At 55.9% G+C, this 17,454-nt stretch overlaps 8 protein-coding genes across 8 annotated transcripts; 4 read left to right on the forward strand and 4 right to left on the reverse strand.

Annotated features, from left to right (window-relative positions):
- Positions 1-25: 25 nt before the first annotated feature.
- N656DRAFT_747973 (uncharacterized protein) lies at positions 26-2,787 on the forward strand (the record flags this gene model as incomplete). Its single annotated transcript, XM_064812947.1, has 2 exons — positions 26-634; positions 701-2,787. The coding sequence occupies exons 1-2, from the start codon at positions 307-309 to the stop codon at positions 2,785-2,787; spliced, it is 2,415 nt and encodes an 804-aa protein (XP_064672706.1). The 5' UTR covers positions 26-306.
- Positions 2,788-2,819: 32 nt separating this feature from the next.
- On the reverse strand, positions 2,820-4,145 carry N656DRAFT_484381 (ClpP/crotonase). The gene is made up of 3 exons (XM_064809807.1): positions 3,890-4,145; positions 3,567-3,833; positions 2,820-3,510 (listed from the first exon to the last, which is right to left on the reverse strand). The coding sequence occupies exons 2-3, from the start codon at positions 3,755-3,757 to the stop codon at positions 2,853-2,855; spliced, it is 849 nt and encodes a 282-aa protein (XP_064672707.1). The 5' UTR covers positions 3,758-3,833; positions 3,890-4,145; the 3' UTR covers positions 2,820-2,852.
- Positions 4,146-4,462: 317 nt separating this feature from the next.
- On the forward strand, positions 4,463-5,987 carry N656DRAFT_842932 (MFS general substrate transporter; the record flags this gene model as incomplete). The annotated part of the gene is made up of 3 exons (XM_064819065.1): positions 4,463-4,664; positions 4,727-4,824; positions 4,890-5,987. 3 exons carry the CDS (start codon positions 4,463-4,465, stop codon positions 5,985-5,987), a joined length of 1,398 nt encoding a protein of 465 aa, XP_064672708.1.
- Positions 5,988-6,019: 32 nt separating this feature from the next.
- N656DRAFT_726313 (PQ-loop-domain-containing protein) lies at positions 6,020-7,820 on the reverse strand. Its single transcript, XM_064812571.1, has 2 exons — positions 7,437-7,820; positions 6,020-7,354 (listed from the first exon to the last, which is right to left on the reverse strand). Exons 1-2 carry the CDS (start codon positions 7,493-7,495, stop codon positions 6,244-6,246), a joined length of 1,170 nt encoding a protein of 389 aa, XP_064672709.1. The 5' UTR covers positions 7,496-7,820; the 3' UTR covers positions 6,020-6,243.
- Positions 7,821-8,212: 392 nt separating this feature from the next.
- Positions 8,213-10,990, forward strand: N656DRAFT_704375 (Cullin-domain-containing protein; the record flags this gene model as incomplete). The annotated part of the gene is made up of 1 exon (XM_064811171.1): positions 8,213-10,990. The coding sequence occupies one exon, from the start codon at positions 8,213-8,215 to the stop codon at positions 10,988-10,990; it is 2,778 nt and encodes a 925-aa protein (XP_064672710.1).
- A 344-nt stretch (positions 10,991-11,334) lies between these two features.
- N656DRAFT_776228 (uncharacterized protein) lies at positions 11,335-12,487 on the reverse strand. The gene is made up of 2 exons (XM_064814595.1): positions 11,996-12,487; positions 11,335-11,897 (listed from the first exon to the last, which is right to left on the reverse strand). Exons 1-2 carry the CDS (start codon positions 12,254-12,256, stop codon positions 11,511-11,513), a joined length of 648 nt encoding a protein of 215 aa, XP_064672711.1. The 5' UTR covers positions 12,257-12,487; the 3' UTR covers positions 11,335-11,510.
- Positions 12,214-13,233, forward strand: N656DRAFT_484439 (uncharacterized protein). Its single transcript, XM_064809808.1, has 2 exons — positions 12,214-12,440; positions 12,505-13,233. Exon 2 carries the CDS (start codon positions 12,525-12,527, stop codon positions 13,038-13,040), a length of 516 nt encoding a protein of 171 aa, XP_064672712.1. The 5' UTR covers positions 12,214-12,440; positions 12,505-12,524; the 3' UTR covers positions 13,041-13,233.
- A 1,714-nt stretch (positions 13,234-14,947) lies between these two features.
- Positions 14,948-15,657, reverse strand: N656DRAFT_484531 (uncharacterized protein). The gene is made up of 2 exons (XM_064809811.1): positions 15,236-15,657; positions 14,948-15,171 (listed from the first exon to the last, which is right to left on the reverse strand). The coding sequence occupies exons 1-2, from the start codon at positions 15,474-15,476 to the stop codon at positions 15,023-15,025; spliced, it is 390 nt and encodes a 129-aa protein (XP_064672713.1). The 5' UTR covers positions 15,477-15,657; the 3' UTR covers positions 14,948-15,022.
- Between the last annotated feature and the right edge of the window lie 1,797 nt (positions 15,658-17,454).

Here is a 17,454-nt window from a genome sequence, read left to right on the forward strand (position 1 = left end):
CCAGCTCCTTACGTGTTCAAGCCCCGCGTCGACCGACGAAGTACCGTTCCCGACCACAACCATATCGCATACCACAGGCCATTGCCCGCTGGATCTGCTCAGTCATCAATGGCACATCCAACATAGCAAGCAGTCAATTCCGGCAACCGCTCGCTACGCACAGCCCCCTACCCTGCGTCCGCCGTTGATTGGATTCTCATCCCCCTCGCACCAGACCCTGCCCGCTCTCAAATCCTTAACCGGCCTCTCCTACCCTACAAGAAAAGCCAACAACGAAAAGGCAAAATAGAAGCAAAAATAGACAAGATGACCGCCCTACCGGCAAACCTAGACCTGCACTCCCCCGACCTGACGTCCTCAGCACAGCTATTCACCTCAACAACACCTTCCTACACACTACCACAACTGCGCGCCGTGCACAATGCGGTGCGCGGGGAGGTGGCTGACGTGGCGGCCCGCCTGCGCACCCAGGTGGGCGGGTCCTACCGCGAGCTGCTGGGCACGGCCGACACCATTGTCGCCATGCGCGCCGACATGGATGCCGTCCGAGCTGTCCTCGGCGACATGGGCGCCCGCTGCGGCCGCGGCGTCGTCGCGGGCAAGGCCCAGGGGTTGAGGGCGTTTGTTACTGCTGGTGGTGGTGGTGGTGCGGGTGCTGCTACGAGGGATAAGAATGATGGTCAAGCGGCTGCTGAAGGAGGTTGGGTTGGGGGGTTTCGTGGTGGTGGTGGCGCTGGGTTGGGTGGGCTGGCTAGGGAGAGGTTTCTGGAGGGTGTTGAGTTGGGGTTGGATAAGGTTACGAGGGATCTTAGTGGTGGTGGTGATGCTGGTGAAGGGACGGGGGATGGGTTGGTGGTTGCTGCCAGGCTGTACGTGCTAGGGAGGTTGCTCGTCAAGAGCTTTGCGGGAGAGGGGAAGGGGAATGGGAGGGTAGAGGAGATCAAGAGGGGCCTGGAGACGGTGCAAAGGGCGAAGTTGATGAGGAGGATCGATACTGTGCTGAGGAGTGGAAGTCGCAGGAGGATGAAGCAGGGTGACGTGCTCAAGGCGTTGAGCGCGTACAGTCTTGCTACGACTTCCGGGGCTCGGGATGTGCTGAGGCACTTTCTGAATGTCAGGGCTGAGGCGATTGCGATGGCGCTCGAGGTGGACGAGGATGAGCGGGCGGCGCGGAATCCGAAGGACGTGCTGCGGGCGCTGGGCCTCTATACCAAAACACTGCAGGACGTGCAGACGCTGGTTCCGCATAAGCTGACCGATGCGCTGGTTTCACTGAAGGACGAGCGGTTACTGGAGAATGCGTCGTTAAAGGAGATTGAGGGGCTACGGTTGGATATTTACAAGCGATGGTGTGGGGATGAGATTCAGTTCTATACGCCATTCATACGCCATGACGATCTGGATGGGGAACAGGCCCGGGAGATGCTCACTAATTGGGCCAGCAAAGGAAGCAAGGTCTTGCTTCAGATGCTGGAGAAGACGCTGGAGGGCATGACCGAATTCAAGGCCATCGTCGAGCTGCGTACCAGCGTTCTGAAGCTCTGGATCGCTGAAGGCGGCAGGGCGCGCGGCTTCGATCCTTCAGTCATGCTGGATGACCTCCGCAGTGCCGTCAGTAAGCATATGCTGCGGGTTCTCGAAGCAAAAGTTGCCAAGCTACGGCTCGTGGGCTCGGAAGTATCTGCAACTCTTGAAGCCTGGCGGGAGGGCACCACCGATCAGCACCAGAGTCTGTGGGACGTGGATTCGTTCGACACTGACCTCTCCAACGGCGCCGCCCAGTTCGCACAGGACGTTGTCGCACGACTTTGCGGCCGGAACAATGCTGTGTCCAAGGCTGTGACAAGCTACCGATCGTGGTTTCATGTTATTGAAGACGTCGGTAAGGTTGTGGATCAGCTAAGGCGGCAGAGGTGGGACAACGATGTCGATGAAATCGAAGACGAGGAGACGATTGAAGAGCGCCAGAAGCTGCTTGCCAAGGAAGACCCCCAGGCGCTGAGCAAGCATTTGGATCGCTTGCTGGTTGAGGCGTTCAGAAAGTTAGATGACCACCTCACGGTGCTGTGGAAGGAGCAGCAAGAGGGCCCGAACAGGGGGGCGGTCGCCGTGTACCTCCTGAGGGTTATCAGGGACATCCGGGCGCGGTTGCCGGATGTGGACGCGCTTAGGGTCTTCGGTTTAGCTGCGGTGCCACCGCTGCATGAGGCATTGGCTGCGACAGTGGTCGTGTCACCCCTGGATGACTTCGCCACCGTGGCACTTGCCCGGAAGACGGTTGTCGGAAGGGGCCTATGGGAGGGAGAGCCGGCGCTACCCGGGTCACCGTCGCCGGGAGCCTTCAAGCTCCTCAGGGATCTAACAGCTGCTATGGGCGATGCGGGCGGGGATCTGTGGAGTCCTGCGGCTGTTACTGTGCTAAAACAAGATCTGGCCCACAAGCTCACTGGAATATGGCTAGAGGCACTCGACAACTTGGACAGGGACTCCGAAGAGGCAACGAAAACAGCTTCTGATGGTGACGAGGCCGGCCAGGATGAACCAACCAAGGAAACTACAAGCCTAGAGCAACGGCAAGACCTGCTGGTGCAGTGGCTTCTAGACATACACTATCTCCGGCTATTCCTTGTACCACAACAAGGGTCTCAGAAAGCTGTGCTCAAGGAGCTTGAAGAAGCGATTCTCAAAAAGACGGGTCTGGAAGACCCTGCTCTTGTGGACAGGCTGGCCAAGGCGTCACAAGAGTATTCCAAGAGGACCGGACTGCTATTCGGCTTGTTGACCTGACGTACCTTGATGGGTGTGCTGGGCTATGGACGCTATCCAAGACAAAAACAATAAATACAATGTCTTCAAAGCTTATGCCTCTTCTTCCCCGAGGCAACCTTTGCAAACTCGCCTTGCGGCACCCCTGTCATGAACCTATCCAAGCCGGCAAATACCTCGGCGACGTTCTGCTTGTCCATAATATCACGCTCTGGACGCCGAATCAACGCCTTGATACCCAACAGGCTATCCCCGACGAGGTGCTCCCCGAGCCGCTCGTCTATCTCGCTCAGCACCAACCCCCTGAATTTCTCGTACTCCCCCTTCCCGCACTCGTCAAAGATCTTGTTGACGAAGCCGCAGGCCAGCAACTCGTCGGCCGTGAGCCGCTTGCTCATGATGAGCGCCTCGTTGGCCTTGGCCAGGCCGAGGCGCTGCACAAGACCCCGCGAGGCGCCGCCCTCGGCGACTAGGCCCAGCGAGCTGAAGGGCGTGAGCAGAAAGGCGGAGGGCACCGCGTAGACGAAGTCGGCGAAGCCCACTAGTGCCGCTGACAGGCCGATCACGGGTCCGTTGAGGCCCACGACCAGGATCTTGGGGTGCGTGTAGAAGGCTTGGGCGATATTGAGGTTGTAGGCTACGAAGGTTTGTAGCCAGAAGCGATGCGGTTGCTGCTGTGGGTCCGGGAGGGTAGAAGGGGAGGAGGAAGAGGTGGCGTCGTCAAAGAGCGTTACGTCGGCACCGCTGTTGTATGCGTAAGTATATACGGGGGATGTCCTGGGGGTTGTAGAGCCGCTTACGCGGAAAAGTAGCGGCCTTTGCCGATAAGAAGCGTTATGTAGATGTCATCGCGCGCAGCCACCTCGCGCATCTTTTGCGCGAGGTCGTAATACTGGTCGTGGTTGAGAGCATTGAGCTTCCTGTCGTTGTCAATGGTGATGATGGCCACGCGGCCGCGGTATTCGAGACTGAGGACCGAAGGAGACGTCATTGTGAAGGGGAGAGGGCAACAATGATATCTTGAGTAAATTCAGGGGTATAAATGCTCAAGTCATCATAGTATTCCCCTATATGTTTTGTATGTTGGGAGTCAATCTCAAGTGTTCTTGTCCCCAGATCTCACTTATCAACCTGAGAGGCCCCACATATTTCGGGTATTGGACGAGTGGACCTCGGCTCCCCGCATAGGGCTTCCTTCCGCTCGGCTCGTTCACGTTGAGGTTTGGTGAACCCCTGCAGTTCCCCATTTCCCCAAAGAACCGGATCGGTTTGGTTTCCAAACGGGCGGGGCATGAGCCGATCCTGCCAGACATGCCGCCCTTTCCTTTCTGGGTTCGCCGACAAGGCGGGTGGCGGTACGAGCACCCCGTCACTCGGTATCTGATATCGCTTGGTTCTTGATTCGTCGACCGTGATTCCGAGTTGCGGAGATGTTGCCTTGCATGCAAGATCTCCCAGTTCCCAAGAGGATGCACACGCCGGACCCCTTCATTGGCCAATTCGGACCGTGTCAGGCGTCGCTACCATCGAAGGAAGGGCGCGATGTGGGGACTGCGGATTTAGGACTTGGAAGTTTGCGGTCTGTGGATGAGAAAAATACTTAAAAGATCCAGTTGTGATGTGAGTGAGGGAATCAGTGTTCACTCATTATCTCTTCCTCCAACAAACTTACCGCTTGGCTTCTCCGGCAGGCACGATGGGTTCCGACACGGATGCCACATCGGCCATTGAGCTTCAGAGTTTCAGCAACTCGCCGCGGGCGACGAGCTCAGAGGGCCGCGCCGAGGACGGCACCGCCGGGATGGGCCATGAGATGCCCAGCCTACCTCCCGTCGATGGCGGCAAGGATGCCTGGCTGTTTCTGGCTGCGTGCTTCATGATCGAGGCACTGGTCTGGGGTGCGTGACGAAACAATCAACGAAGACAGCAGCAGCGTGTTCTAATCTTGAACCCGCCCCAGGTTTTGGCTATTCGTTCGGTGTCTTCCAGAGTTACTACAGCACCCACGCGCCGTTCATGGGAGAGAGCAACATCCCCGTCGTCGGGACATGCGCCCTGGTAAGCAAAACACCCCCTGACCGCCCAACTTCAATGGAAGGAAACACCTGACTGACAGTCCCCAGGGCATCATGTACCTCGACACGCCAGTTGTCATGTACCTCCACCGGCGCTATCCCAAGCAAGGCCGTTGGAGCACCATCGCGGGGCTTCTGATCATGTGTCTCGCTCTGGCGCTGTCGTCTTTCTGCACCACCGTGACGCAACTGATCGTGACCCAAGGCATCTTCTACGCCATCGGCGGCTCCATCGCCTACTCGTCCTGCATCATCTACCTCGAAGAATGGTTCGTCGCCAAGCGCGGGCTTGCCTACGGCATCATGTGGTCGGCCACGGGCCTGGCAGGCGTGATCCTGCCTCTGCTGCTAGAGTATTTACTCTCGTCGCAGGGCCACGCGACGACGCTTCGCATCTTCGCGTGCGCCGTCTTTGCCCTGACGGCGCCGCTGTCCTACTTCGTCCGCCCGCGGCTGCCCGTCGCCCAGGCCTCGCACGCCAAGCCGCTGACCCTGTGGTTCCTCGCCGACCGCCGCTTCATGCTGTACCAGGCCTTCAACATCGTCGAGTCGGTCGGCTACTTCCTCCCGGGCATCTACCTGCCCTCGTACGCGAGCGCCGTGCTCGGCGCGAGCTCCTTCCCCTCAGTCGTCACCATGCTGCTCATCAACGTGGCCAACACCTTTGGCTGCGTCGCCATGGGCTCGCTGATTGACCGCCTCGAGGTGACGACCTGTCTCTGGGTGTCCACCGTCGGCGCTACCGTCGGCACCTTTTTGATTTGGGGCTTCTCGGTTAACCTGCCCGTGCTGTACCTCTTTTGCGTCGTCTACGGTTTGTTTGCCGGGTCGTACAGCTCCGCCTGGCCGGGGGTTATGACCGATATTACGAAGAGGGGTGCCGATGACGCTGCGGCGGAGGGGAACGGGAATGAACATGGTAAGACGGCCGACCCGAGCATGGTTTTTGCCTTCCTGGCTATGGGCCGCGGCATTGGGAATGTGGTTTCCGGTCCGCTCAGCGAGGCCATGGTGAAGGCGCAGCCTTGGCATGGGCAGGCTTTTGGCGGGTATGGGAGTGGATATGGCGGGCTGATTGCTTTCACTGGCGCAACTGCTTTGCTTGGCGGCGGTAGCTATGTTTGGAAGAGGTTGGGGTGGCTCTGATGGTGAGTGGTAGAGTGATAGACAAAAGTTATCTGATCTCTGTTTATAGGTAGAATATATCTCCTGACTACCCCCCAACCCAGGACTATATCGCCGTATTTCCTTTGTATGCCTATTTCCCTTTTTGGTTTCTTCCCCCCGGGACGCCGAAATGACCAGTCCATGTTTTGCCGTAGTAAATATGCCAAAATCATACAAAGTATACCGTGTGCTTCTCAACGCCATTTTCCTATCCAACCCCATGTCGCCATACCTTCTAAAACTCAGTATTGTTCCTCTGCAACAGCGGCCTGTCATCCCATGCATCCTCCTCAACGCTCTCCTCTCCCTCGGTACAAGTACTTTCTTCGTCACTGCTCTCATACTCGTCGCTTTTGCTGTAGAGAAAGAACTGGATGAAAATGCCCATATCCAGCAGGAGCGTGCCAGCGCTGCCAGCTAGCCATGAAAGATTGACCAGTATGTACTGCCAAAAGATCTTGGCAGCCTCCCCGGGCTGGCATCCATCATCCCCCGTACATTTGGGGTCATAAGCAAGGATAGAGAGCACATATGTCAGGTTGCCGAGGCAGGCAAAGAGGAAAAACAGAACCGAGACGCCTTCGGTCGATTTGCGCCGCCAGTTGAGGAGCAACTGGGGCAGCCGTGACCCGAGATAGAGCACGGCACAGAGCCAGCCAAAGATCTGACCCAGCAGGTTCATGCTCAGGGGGTCATTTTCTTCCTCGTCAGGCGCCCCGTCCCCACCATCCCGGCCGTAGCACCGGCTGAGCCACCATCCTGCGACGCCGGCCGCGCACACCATCAGGATGGCCAGACTGTTGAAGGCCAGCGCCTGTAGCCGCGTCGGGGGCGGACGGCGGGGGGAAGAAAGCTCGATCTCTTCGTCCACCAGCGGAACAGCGGGCGACAGATGCGACCAGGATCCTCGCCGCTCGTGGTCGTCGATGCCGTGGTGCGAGTACGGCGAGCGCTCTTGTTGTGTTACAGAAGCAGGGCCGAGCAGGCCAGTGCGCTCGTTAGGCTCGCTCAACTTCTTCCCGTTGCCGTTGCGCTTCGATCGGGGGTTCAACGGCTGCGATGACGATGGCGGCGGCGGTGGGGGCGGAGTCACATCATCGCGCAGAGTGAAGCCGCGGTAGTAGAAACACTGGGCTAGCAGAACTAGGTCGGCGATGGTGTAGTAGATGGCCAGGATGATCATGGTGGGCAGCACGCCCTGCAGTACAGCGCCCAGGATGTTGAAGACATCGCCTAGAAGCCACACGGCGATAAACTGGATCGACAAACCCTCGGCGCTGCTGCGGCGGAAGTTCTCGACGATTTGTGGCGAGAAGACGACCACCCAGCATGCAATTGATATTGACCTGGTTTACAATTTCCGTCAGCGACTTGATGGGTCTCTTGGTGAGTGATGTTCACTCAGGACTGGGGTGCCGATCTGCGTACCCACAAATGCCCGAAATAGCCTCGACATCGAGGTTCAATGGCGCCGTAGGGGGTGCCATCTTGCTTCCGATTACCGTGGGGAAGAAACAAGGAGAAATTGTAGATTACAAGAGAAGATGCAGCCCGGGTTTCAGAAACATCGGGTCAGAGAAAATGATGTTCTTGATTCAAGACAAAGAACGATATTCGAGAGTGGATAGATGGTGCAGTATGTTCATCAGCCGGGACGGTGGAGCCGAGGCAAGATTATAAGGCAAATTCCGCCCCCGTGTCACTGTGTCAGGTTTATGAAGGTCCAATTCCTCCCGGCTGCATATGCGCAAGGCATGGAAGGCATCAAGAATCTTTCCAATGGAGCAGCGTGGATCTTGGATCTAGGTTGCCGTGACGCACCAACTGCGGGGCCCCAAGTGCCGCTTGAAATTTTCCTGTTGATGCATTTCACCAACGTTACACCGACGTTACATCTCGGAGGAAAGTGTAACCAATGTTAGCAATTAGCACGGTGAAGGCTACCTCCGTACATACCTCCACTCCGCCTAACTCCGTCATCACCTAACCACACCCGACGCTTCCAACGACTTGAAGCCTTATGCCTCTCCCGCATCCAGGCCGGCGGCTGACCCATCGCAGACGGACAAGCGCGAAAATCGAAACTAACTTTAGCGGACTGCCAAATTTACCTTAGGTGATGCAGCGCGCCCAACTTGGACTCGAATTGCAATAAAAAGCCAGGGGAACTTTACAAGCTATTTCAATCCCCGCGCCGTCGTCCCATGCCTCCGCCATTCCCGCAGGTGCTAGACGCCGCCGGCCCCACCAACTCAAGCACAGCAACACCACCCTTTTCGTCCGCCTCCTCTCCCTCGTCATCAGTTCCGCGGCGTAGACCGCGCGTCGACTCGAACCCGGACCTTACCCAGGACCAGAACACCGCCCAATCCGGTACCGCCGCGAAGCGTCCACGACCGGACTCGTCTGTCACCACCAATTCCACAATGTCCGCCAAGGCCCAAGGGAAACGTCCCGAGGTGATAGACCTGACGGGCGGATCAACAACAAAACCAACACCCTCATTAACCTCCCCGGGGCCAAAGCAACCCCCGAACAACCTCCACATCTCCCGCAATGGCAAAAACCCGTCCCCCTTCGCCGCCCGCCCGGCCCTCCAACCGCACGCGGGACCCCGCAAGCTGGTCGTCAAGAACCTCCGCTCTGGCCCTGCCACAACCATAATCACGACCACCGGCAGCAGCAGCAGCAGCGCGATAGAGAGCTACTACGCCCGAGTGCGCGCCGACCTAGACGCGGCGCTCACAGCCATCTTTGCCCGGCGGAACCCGCCCCAGCCGTTAGAGCGTCTGTACCGGGGCGTCGAGGACATTTGCCGGCGCGGCGAGGCCGCCGACCTGACCGACCACCTCCGCAAGCGCTGGGACGCGTGGCTCGCGTCTGAGGACATGCTTGGCGGGCTGTGGCGTCAGTACGCATCTTCATCTTCTTCTGGTGATGGAAGTGGTGGTGGCGGGGCGTGGGACGATGCCACCCGGGATTCCTTGCTGCGCGGCGTCGTGAACTGCTGGAGACGGTGGAACGAGGTCGTCACTGTCGTCCGGGGGTTGTACAGCTATCTGGACAGGGCGCATTTGCTGCTCATTCAGAGAGGGGGGAGGCATGGGATTGAGGAGATGGGGATTGACCTATTTCGGAAGGCCATGTTTGGGTCGAGGAGGGATGCGAGCGCCTCGCCGCAGGGGGTGAGGGTTATGGAGGGGGTTTGTGGTATGGTGGATTATGTGCGCCGCGGGGATGAGAGGAAGGACGAAGCGTTGTTGAAAGAGGCGATTACCATGTTGAGGCTGTGCGGGGTGTACGGCGCGGCGTTTGAACCGATGTTCCTGGCCAAGTCGCATGCGTATTTCGAGACGTTTGCGGCCGAGATGAGCGCCGGCTCAAACTTGAAGGACTATATCGTCGCGGTTGGGACGCTTCTGCAGAGGGAGAGCGACCGGTGTGATGGGTTCAACTTCGAGAGCACCACCAAGAGGCAGCTGCTGGCCGACGCACATCGTGTGCTCATCGAACAGTACTCAGAGAAGCTGCTCGACAGTGGCAGCGTGGCAAGGTTGTTAGAGGCGGCAGATGTCGAGTCTGTCAAGGCGCTTTACGAGCTGCTGAAACTGTCGGGGTTGCAAAAACGCCTCAAGGGACCCTGGGAGCGGTACATACGCGACACGGGCACCGCTATCGTCAGCGATACGGCGAGGGGGGATGATATGGTGATCCGCCTGCTGGAGCTGCGGCGGGCCTTGGACGTCATGATACGGGACGCATTCTCTAAGGACGAAGTCTTTGTCTACGGTCTCAGGGAGTCATTCAGCCACTTCATCAACGACAAAAAGAGCTCGTCGACGTGGAACACTGGCACGTCCAAGGTTGGCGAGATGATTGCAAAGTACATTGACATGCTTCTGCGGGGCGGTCTCAAGACGCTTCCAAAGTCGCTGCTATCAGACAGCAAGGATAGGGCTGACGCTGAGATGAGCGGCTTGGCGAGTACAGGCGACGAAGACGCTGAATTGGACCGGCAATTGGACTATGGCTTGGAGCTGTTCAGGTTCATCGAAGGCAAGGACGTCTTTGAAGCATTCTACAAGAAGGATCTGGCCCGGAGACTGCTACTTGGGCGCAGCGCAAGCCAAGATGCTGAGAGAAGCATGCTTGCCAAGCTCAAAAGCGAGTGCGGCTCGAGTTTTACGCACAACCTCGAGCAGATGTTCAAGGATCAAGAGCTTGCCAAGGAGGAAATGACCTCGTACAAGGAATGGCTCGCAGGTACCGGACGGAGCAACGGGGGTGTCGATCTCAGCGTCAACGTTCTCTCAGCGGCAGCATGGCCAACCTTCCCCGACGTCAACGTGCGGCTGCCCATCGAGGTTCTTGAGCAAACCAATATGTTTGAAAAGTACTACAAGAACAAGCACACGGGTCGGCGGCTCACGTGGAAGCCCAGCTTGGCGCATTGCGTGGTAAAAGCCCAGTTCAACCGCGGGCCCAAGGAACTTCTCGTCAGCGCGCTCCAAGCAGCGGTTTTGATGCTCTTCAACGAGGTCGAAGACGACGAGGGCAACAGCAAAAGTCCCAGCGGCGCCCTCTCGTACGAGCAAATCTCGAAATCGACGGGTCTCCAAGGCGGCGAGCTCGACCGTACGCTGCAGTCGCTGGCGTGCGGCAAGGCCCGCGTGCTGACCAAGCACCCCAAGGGCCGCGATGTGGCGCCGACGGATACATTCACCGTCAACAAGGCGTTCACGGACCCCAAGTTCCGCGTCAAGATCAACCAGATCCAGCTCAAGGAGACCAAGGAGGAGAACCGCGAGACGCACGCGCGCGTGGCGGCCGACCGGCAGTTCGAAACGCAAGCGGCGATTGTGCGCATCATGAAGAGCAGGAAGAAGATGACGCATGCGCAGCTCGTCGCCGAGGTCATCAACCAGACCAAGAGCCGCGGCGCTGTGGACGCGGGGGATATCAAGGCAAATATTGAGAAGTGAGTCCCTAGTGGTTTTATATCTACTTCCTCGGTTTTTCTTTTCCCCCTTTTCTTCTTTCTTTTTCGTTTCGTTTCTTTTTTTCTTGTTCTTACCGGTGCCCGAGACATGATGCTAACAATGGGTTTTCCAGGCTGATTGAAAAGGACTACCTTGAGAGGGAGGGCGGTTTCTACACCTACCTGGCTTGAGCAGCACTTTCAGGGAGGCAATAAGGGAAGGTAAAGTGGCTGGGCTTGATCTCGGTGCAAGCGAGAACATGGCAGAACGGTGGAGTTATAGATCGGAGGGTGTGGTGTCGACACGATGATGGCAGGTGCGTACATGATCAACTGAACAGGTATAACACAGAGACACTGTTGCTTTCATGAGCATCTGCAAAACTTGACGAATGAGTTGCATCGTCTATATGGACCCTGTCTCCAAGTTTCCCCTACTCGATATATCAATATCAAGTTGCGTTATCAACGGGCGAAGCAACATCCCTTCTTCCAGATATGCATGACCAAGAAGAGACATGTCTTCACTTGGTTGCCCAGTGCAACACAGCAATGATCAACGACAGAGCGGCGCTCACTACAGTGAAGCACGTAAGCCCAATCTCTAGGCTTGACAGTGTGATGCCAACCCCGAGGCTCACTGCGGTTGCGGCCAGCAAGGCCAGCCCAACCAGGAAGAACACAATCGACTTGTTTATCCTCAGGACGACCACAACCGCTTTCATCAACGATTGCTCAGGGTTTGGAGGATCTACCTCGATTGTATCAGGATATCGCTGCGCGAACGGCCCGGCATCTCGGAGAATGTCCGGACGGGAGAATGCCAGCGTGAGGGCTGCCGAATATTCCAGTTGGGAAATGGCGACTTCGCGAAGTCCATTCCCAGATTCGCGGTCGTCTGGCGGCGAGAGCTGAGTGGTATCAGTTAGCATGTTCACGTTGACGCTTTTACCATTCGGTCTTTCTCCCTCTCGCCCCATTGGGGCACTGGGCCAACAGAGTTACTTACAATCGAGATAGTCCCAATATATACAACATGCCTTCGGAACAGTGAAGCAGGGAGCCAGCTTGCTCGACCGGGGACCAGGGCATAGCTACACTCGTGCCGAATGGTTCTCATGACCTGGTCTCCGCTCTGCATGGCGTCGTTCTGGAAGTTGAGCAGCAAGAAACGGCCCCGTCGCTTCACGACCACGCGGATTCTCTGATGCTGCGCTTCATTGGTGTTGCTGTTATTGGTGGGTGCCGTACCGTTTCCTGGATCAGCCATGTTTCTGTATATAGAGTCTGGAGACTCTTTGAAGGCACCTGGGACGAAGGGCCAGGTAAAGCTGCACCTTGTGATGAGAAGCCATGTGTGGCAGCTTTAAGAGAACCCGTTGTGTTGCTGATGAGTGTAAAGCGCCTGCAGGGCTAAGCCATCGGATACTTTCAACGGTAATGTACTTCCAACGGTAAGGTACCCCCAACGAGCGAGAGGTTCTTATTAGAATGTATGTACAGTCTAACCCTTCACAGGTCTCCAAAGAGGTCCCTTAATGAGAGGCGAGCTTATTATCCAACGATTGGTCGTAAGTTGGAGACAGGCGGGCGAGCCAATAAGCTTATTGGGTTTACCCACCTCCAAGGCAGCTTCAAGCGCCCCCACTTGCCAATTGATGCAGATCTGGCTCAAGCCGGAGTTTGGGCAAGCTGTTGAGTGGGAAGGAGGAACCCTTGGCAAATCCTGTACTGTGGTATTTATTGGGGCATTGGGGGCTTGGCTCTTTTCCCTCCTTCAACCCTCCTCCAACCTCCAAAAACGCTACAATGAATACCATTCTTCACCCACGCTTTTCAAAGCACAGGGCAAGAACCCATTGTACGGAGTAGCGTTGGAAGCAAACCACGGCCCAGTTACGCCACAAATGCAGCCACCGCCAAGGCTTGGCAACTGGCATCAAGGCCCGATTGGACAGTTGAAATTTTCTGCGGGGCTTGTGGCCGTGCAGTTCGGTTCTTGCGGTGGTTCCCGGGTCGCTCTCCGTGTACAACGGTACCTAGGTGGGTCGTGAGAAAGAGGGGCGGCGCCGGGGAAACGCCGGGGTTAGGAAAGCAGCGGTGGGAAGGGAGGGGACGTTGCAGACCAAGTCAAACTGCCCTGAAGGTCCGGATTGGCTTGGCTTGACTTATTGCTGGCAGCGCTGAGGGGAATCCGAGGGGAGTAGCAGTAGTTCAAAGCCGTGAACTGATGCAATCAGCACCTCCATCGCTCCGTCAGCCCAGTCGTTACCAGCTCAACGGTACTGTGTGTGCCTGGCCCCGACGATCCTGCTCCTAATCGAAAGGCCAGAATGAGGCAGTCCTGGGTGAAAAAATCACCCTGGACATCAAATTTCCCTACTTACACAACAGCCAAATCTGCACATAACGTTTAAGCACAATAACGATGTCCTTGAACATGTCACGGGATCTTCGTGCCAGTTGATGCTATATAGGTAGGTACGAATGTCCCCAGGCAAACACATGACCCGCGGGTACGTTATATAAGAGCCTCCACGTCGCAAGACTTGAAGGATCTTCGAAGTTCAAACCATTAACCTTATAGGAATATCATCTTCATCTACGTCTCTGGAAGCCATCTTCCCTTCCCGCGACATTTGCAACTTCGACCTGCAGTTGAAATTTGAAGGTTCAAGTATTTGCTATACCTCCGTAGAACTGTCTGTGTCCCAACCTGCGTTGCACTTACAATGGAAAACCACCACTGCTTCCTCAGAGAGTGTGTTCTGACGAAACTGTTCCAAACACCCTCAATACAATCCCCCTTGGCTACCGAGTGGGGACCCGGGACCTCACTTCAATACCCCTTGGGCGTAGATAATTGTAATTGACAACGTTGCACAATTGCAGGCCGGCTGCGTTCTTAGAGCTGGCCAAGACCGGAGCTTCCCTGTCTTCCGTCATCCGGGCCGTATCACGCTGGCCATCGGTCCCATCAAAAGCCCCGGGTCGAACCGAACCTTCCCCCACTCATTGAGTTTCGCTAGCGTGGTCCATCAAACCCTTGTTTGTCGTGTATGAAAGGTCTGGCATGACCGCAGGCGCGTAGGTGACTGAAAAGCTGGTTCTTCGCGTGGAAAACGGTTCTACGGACACGGCAGGCACGGGCCGTGACGACGGCGAAGTCGAATACCGAACGGCTGGTGATACGCTGCTGATGGCGCTGTCTCTCCTGACTGCCTCCTTGGAGTAGTGAACGGCAACCCTGGGTCGCCTGCAGCCTGATATGTACCCCCCCTGTTTCTTCATCCCGGCGAGGCTCCCGGTACTGGTAGTGTGGTCGTTTTGGCCCAGAGTTGGGTCTCTCTCTTCTGGTTTGTACATCATGAACCTCGTGCCGAACCATTGCCTTCAATTTGTCTGTGTCCGAGACAGTTTCACCAGGAACTTCAGACCATCAGTATTAACCACATAGATAATACTCCTTTGCAGCACGGCTTCGTGGATTATGCCGAAATGGCTTCCTGAGAGCGTTGTCAATAAGTCCTGGTGTCCAGGTGACAACGTTCCCTGGACAAACGTTCCCGGTGATTGAGAAGCCCTCCGGGAGCTTAACAATGCACCTAGGCCGCCCCGTCAGTAAAGGACATAGCAAATAACGGATGGTAAATCAATGAGCACCCTCAACTCTCGTGACTTCTTTGAGCCCCCTTCGACCCGAAACTCAGCCGAGGGTCCGGATGCACCAGCAAAGGCAATCCCAGCTGAGCCAGGGCATGATACAGACAATAAACAAGAGAACAAGTGAAACTCAGAGCTGGTGCCCGGGCAGCACGGGGAAGCGTGCTGCCGAGCTTGAAATACCTGTGCTAGACAAGTTGAGCGGTACTAGTACTAGTATGTAATGTGGTAAACGGGCAAAAGGATAGATAGATTTTTTTAGAAGAAAGTGGGGAAAAGGGGGGAAGGCAGCAGAACCAGAGAACGGTACCGGTAGGGTGAAAGGAGTCGTTGGGGATTCTGAAAGTCAAAGTGTCCGAGACGACTCATCGTCCTACCCCCTCCCTAGTTGGTTGACAGCAGCCTCCAAGTTTAAGGTGTTGCAGAACAGCACACTGGAACTGCTTGCCGGGAGGACCACTCCAAGGACACGCGCCGGACTCCAGTCTGAACACGACTTCTCAAACGCCAACCAGAAGTTCACTGCTCAAGACGTTCGTCAGAAGTCACAAGCCTAAAGAGTGGGCGAAGAAAGGGGAGATCGGACCTAGTTGCATCTCCCAGGTCTGCAAGAGGTGAAGAAACCGGGCCGAATCTTGCAAGCCTGAGGGTATGCTAAAGACAGTAATGATGAAGGTTTTCAGTCCATGGAAGACGGTTTTCTGATCAGCGTAAGTGTTCATTCTCTTAGGACTAATGGCTGTGGGCTTGATTACACGCATGTAGTACTTACTACTGGTACTACTACTTAGTAGCACCACTGTGCTCAGCAACTTGAATGCTCCCATCTTAACAAGACCATGACCCAAACATTCAACCTGCTCCTAGAGAACCCTTCTCGTGATAATGTTGTGAGGAGACACCAAGTAGCTCTTCTCCCATTGGCCAACAGCGGGCACAAGGTTGCTAGTCAGTCACGGTAGACCCTCTTTTAGTTCGAGGCGCAGCTGATCCCTTAGACAGCACAGCTAAGAGAACTGGCTAGCTGGTAAGGCTGGTATGCGTTGACTCTGGCTGAGTTGGGAAAATGGAACCCCAACCCAAACCACCGAAAAACATTGTGCCGGCGATGGGTCAAACATGATAGCACCAGGCTCAATCGACCCAGGCCTGCTCCAGGCTTCTAGTCCCTCCTTTAGAGACAATAACCCTATACAGCAGCCGCTCGAAAACATCGAGGTAGCCGCGCTTGATAGGATCGCCCAGCCATCGACGCCGTCGCCAGCAGATGGGTACTGTCATGTGTGCGCCTAGCTGGATCATAGGTATTCTGGATCACGGCGGACGACGTGGGACTTGACGACGGTGATCCTGGGTGGATAGCTAGCTTTCTCCGAGTTTCAGGTAAGGGGAATATAATGTACGTCACGTACAGTACATACATTCAACCCTTGAAACTCTGAATTTTGTTAGCATTAACTGCTTTAGGGGAGAAGCGAAAGACTGCGGTGCACTCAGGCTGTCTCTGCGTCCCTTTCACGGGGTCCTTGACGATACTTGAGGACCCCAGGCTTCTACCCCTTAGCTGGCCAATGTCGTTCCAGCATCCCATAGATGACGACCCTTTAAAGTTAGATAGATTGTCCATCTGGGCTGACTTCTCCGTAGTGAGCATCAATTGTATCCGTATTCCGTGTTTGGCAGTACACGCACGCTAGCATTCCCAGACAGCAATACTACGTGTGTATAGTAGTTATGCCGAGCTGGCGCGGTACCTACACAGGTCGTCTTCAGACTTCATGTTCGAGCACTGGACCTGATGTTAGATTGAGGCTGATTGCACCCGACATTCAGGGCGGCCAGCAGGGCTGGAGACAGCTGCGTCGGCAAAGTAGAAGATGAAATTGTCAATAAAGTCAGATGCCACAGAAGGCCCAATCGGGTGTCTCTATGGCGCGTTTGCTTTCTGATTTGGCCGATTTTGTGCTGAATTAATGGTTGATGCCGCCCAATTGGCTCATGACCCCATGCGAACTTCGTACCACAATTCCGGAATCATCACGAAGGCCTCGGATGGCTGGACGTTGGGCAGAGGAATGAAATGGCTGGCCGGCAATCAGGTTGACCAGCCCAGGAGTGACCTCAGCAGTCGAAGAGCCCTTGTGCACTGAGCTGGAATGTCGCCGTGTGTCACGATGACGGCACGGGAGAAGAATGCAGTGAATGCAGTTTAACTCAGGCGACGCTGTTGTGCCTCTTGGGCTGTTGGTTCGTCTTGCAGTTCATTGGCCCCTCGGCCAGAAAATCCGGGAGACTGCATCTTCTCTCGCCTGGCGTCGCAATGGAAGGGACCCAGCCCAAACATGGCGCGTAGCACAGTGGCCGGCGAGAAAGAATCATCGGCGGTGCCAAGACGTGGATGCAATATGGAAGCTCCGGGTTGGTGATTAGAAAACCGGGAGCCATTTTCTCGGGTCCCAAACAGCGTCAATAGACGTGGATTGTAGGTGCATAAAAGGGAGGTCTAGACGAGTCAGAAAGCGCATGATGGTCTAGTAAATTTTATTAACTAGCCTTGCCAATGATCGTCTTGCCCTGCACAAAACCTTCCTCAGTGGGTGCCAATAGTGTGGTGTAAATTAGACGGTAGCATCCAATGGCTGGATCTCATCTTGATAGCCCCACCCGAGTGTTCGCTTCGGCTTCGCTAACCAACAGCTTCCCGTCGCCGATCCGGCAGCTTCCAGAGCGTCCCGTCATTCCAAGTGGGGACTCTTTATACTTAACGGGGCCAACCGCATTGTGATTTCGTGAGGCTTGTTGATA

This window comes from Canariomyces notabilis (assembly GCF_033297395.1).
Source record: "Canariomyces notabilis strain CBS 508.74 unplaced genomic scaffold N656scaffold_4, whole genome shotgun sequence".
NCBI lineage: Eukaryota > Fungi > Ascomycota > Sordariomycetes > Sordariales > Chaetomiaceae > Canariomyces > Canariomyces notabilis.

Excerpts from the sequence above, each read along its gene's own strand:
- N656DRAFT_484381 (XM_064809807.1), bottom strand. The coding sequence starts at position 3,757 with ATGACGTCTCCTTCGGTCCTCAGTCTCGAATACCGCGGCCGCGTGGCC. Across the intron at positions 3,511-3,566 it reads AAAGGCCGCTACTTTTCCGC|CGGTGCCGACGTAACGCTCT; the intron begins GTAAGCGGCTCT and ends CGCATACAACAG.
- N656DRAFT_484439 (XM_064809808.1), top strand. The coding sequence starts at position 12,525 with ATGAGAGGCGAGCTTATTATCCAACGATTGGTCGTAAGTTGGAGACAG.
- N656DRAFT_484531 (XM_064809811.1), bottom strand. The coding sequence starts at position 15,476 with ATGGGAGCATTCAAGTTGCTGAGCACAGTGGTGCTACTAAGTAGTAGT. Across the intron at positions 15,172-15,235 it reads GACCTGGGAGATGCAACTAG|TGAACTTCTGGTTGGCGTTT; the intron begins GTCCGATCTCCC and ends CGTCTTGAGCAG.
- N656DRAFT_726313 (XM_064812571.1), bottom strand. The coding sequence starts at position 7,495 with ATGGCACCCCCTACGGCGCCATTGAACCTCGATGTCGAGGCTATTTCG. Across the intron at positions 7,355-7,436 it reads GCTATTTCGGGCATTTGTGG|GTCAATATCAATTGCATGCT; the intron begins GTACGCAGATCG and ends ATTGTAAACCAG.
- N656DRAFT_776228 (XM_064814595.1), bottom strand. The coding sequence starts at position 12,256 with ATGGCTGATCCAGGAAACGGTACGGCACCCACCAATAACAGCAACACC. Across the intron at positions 11,898-11,995 it reads ATATTGGGACTATCTCGATT|CTCTCGCCGCCAGACGACCG; the intron begins GTAAGTAACTCT and ends GATACCACTCAG.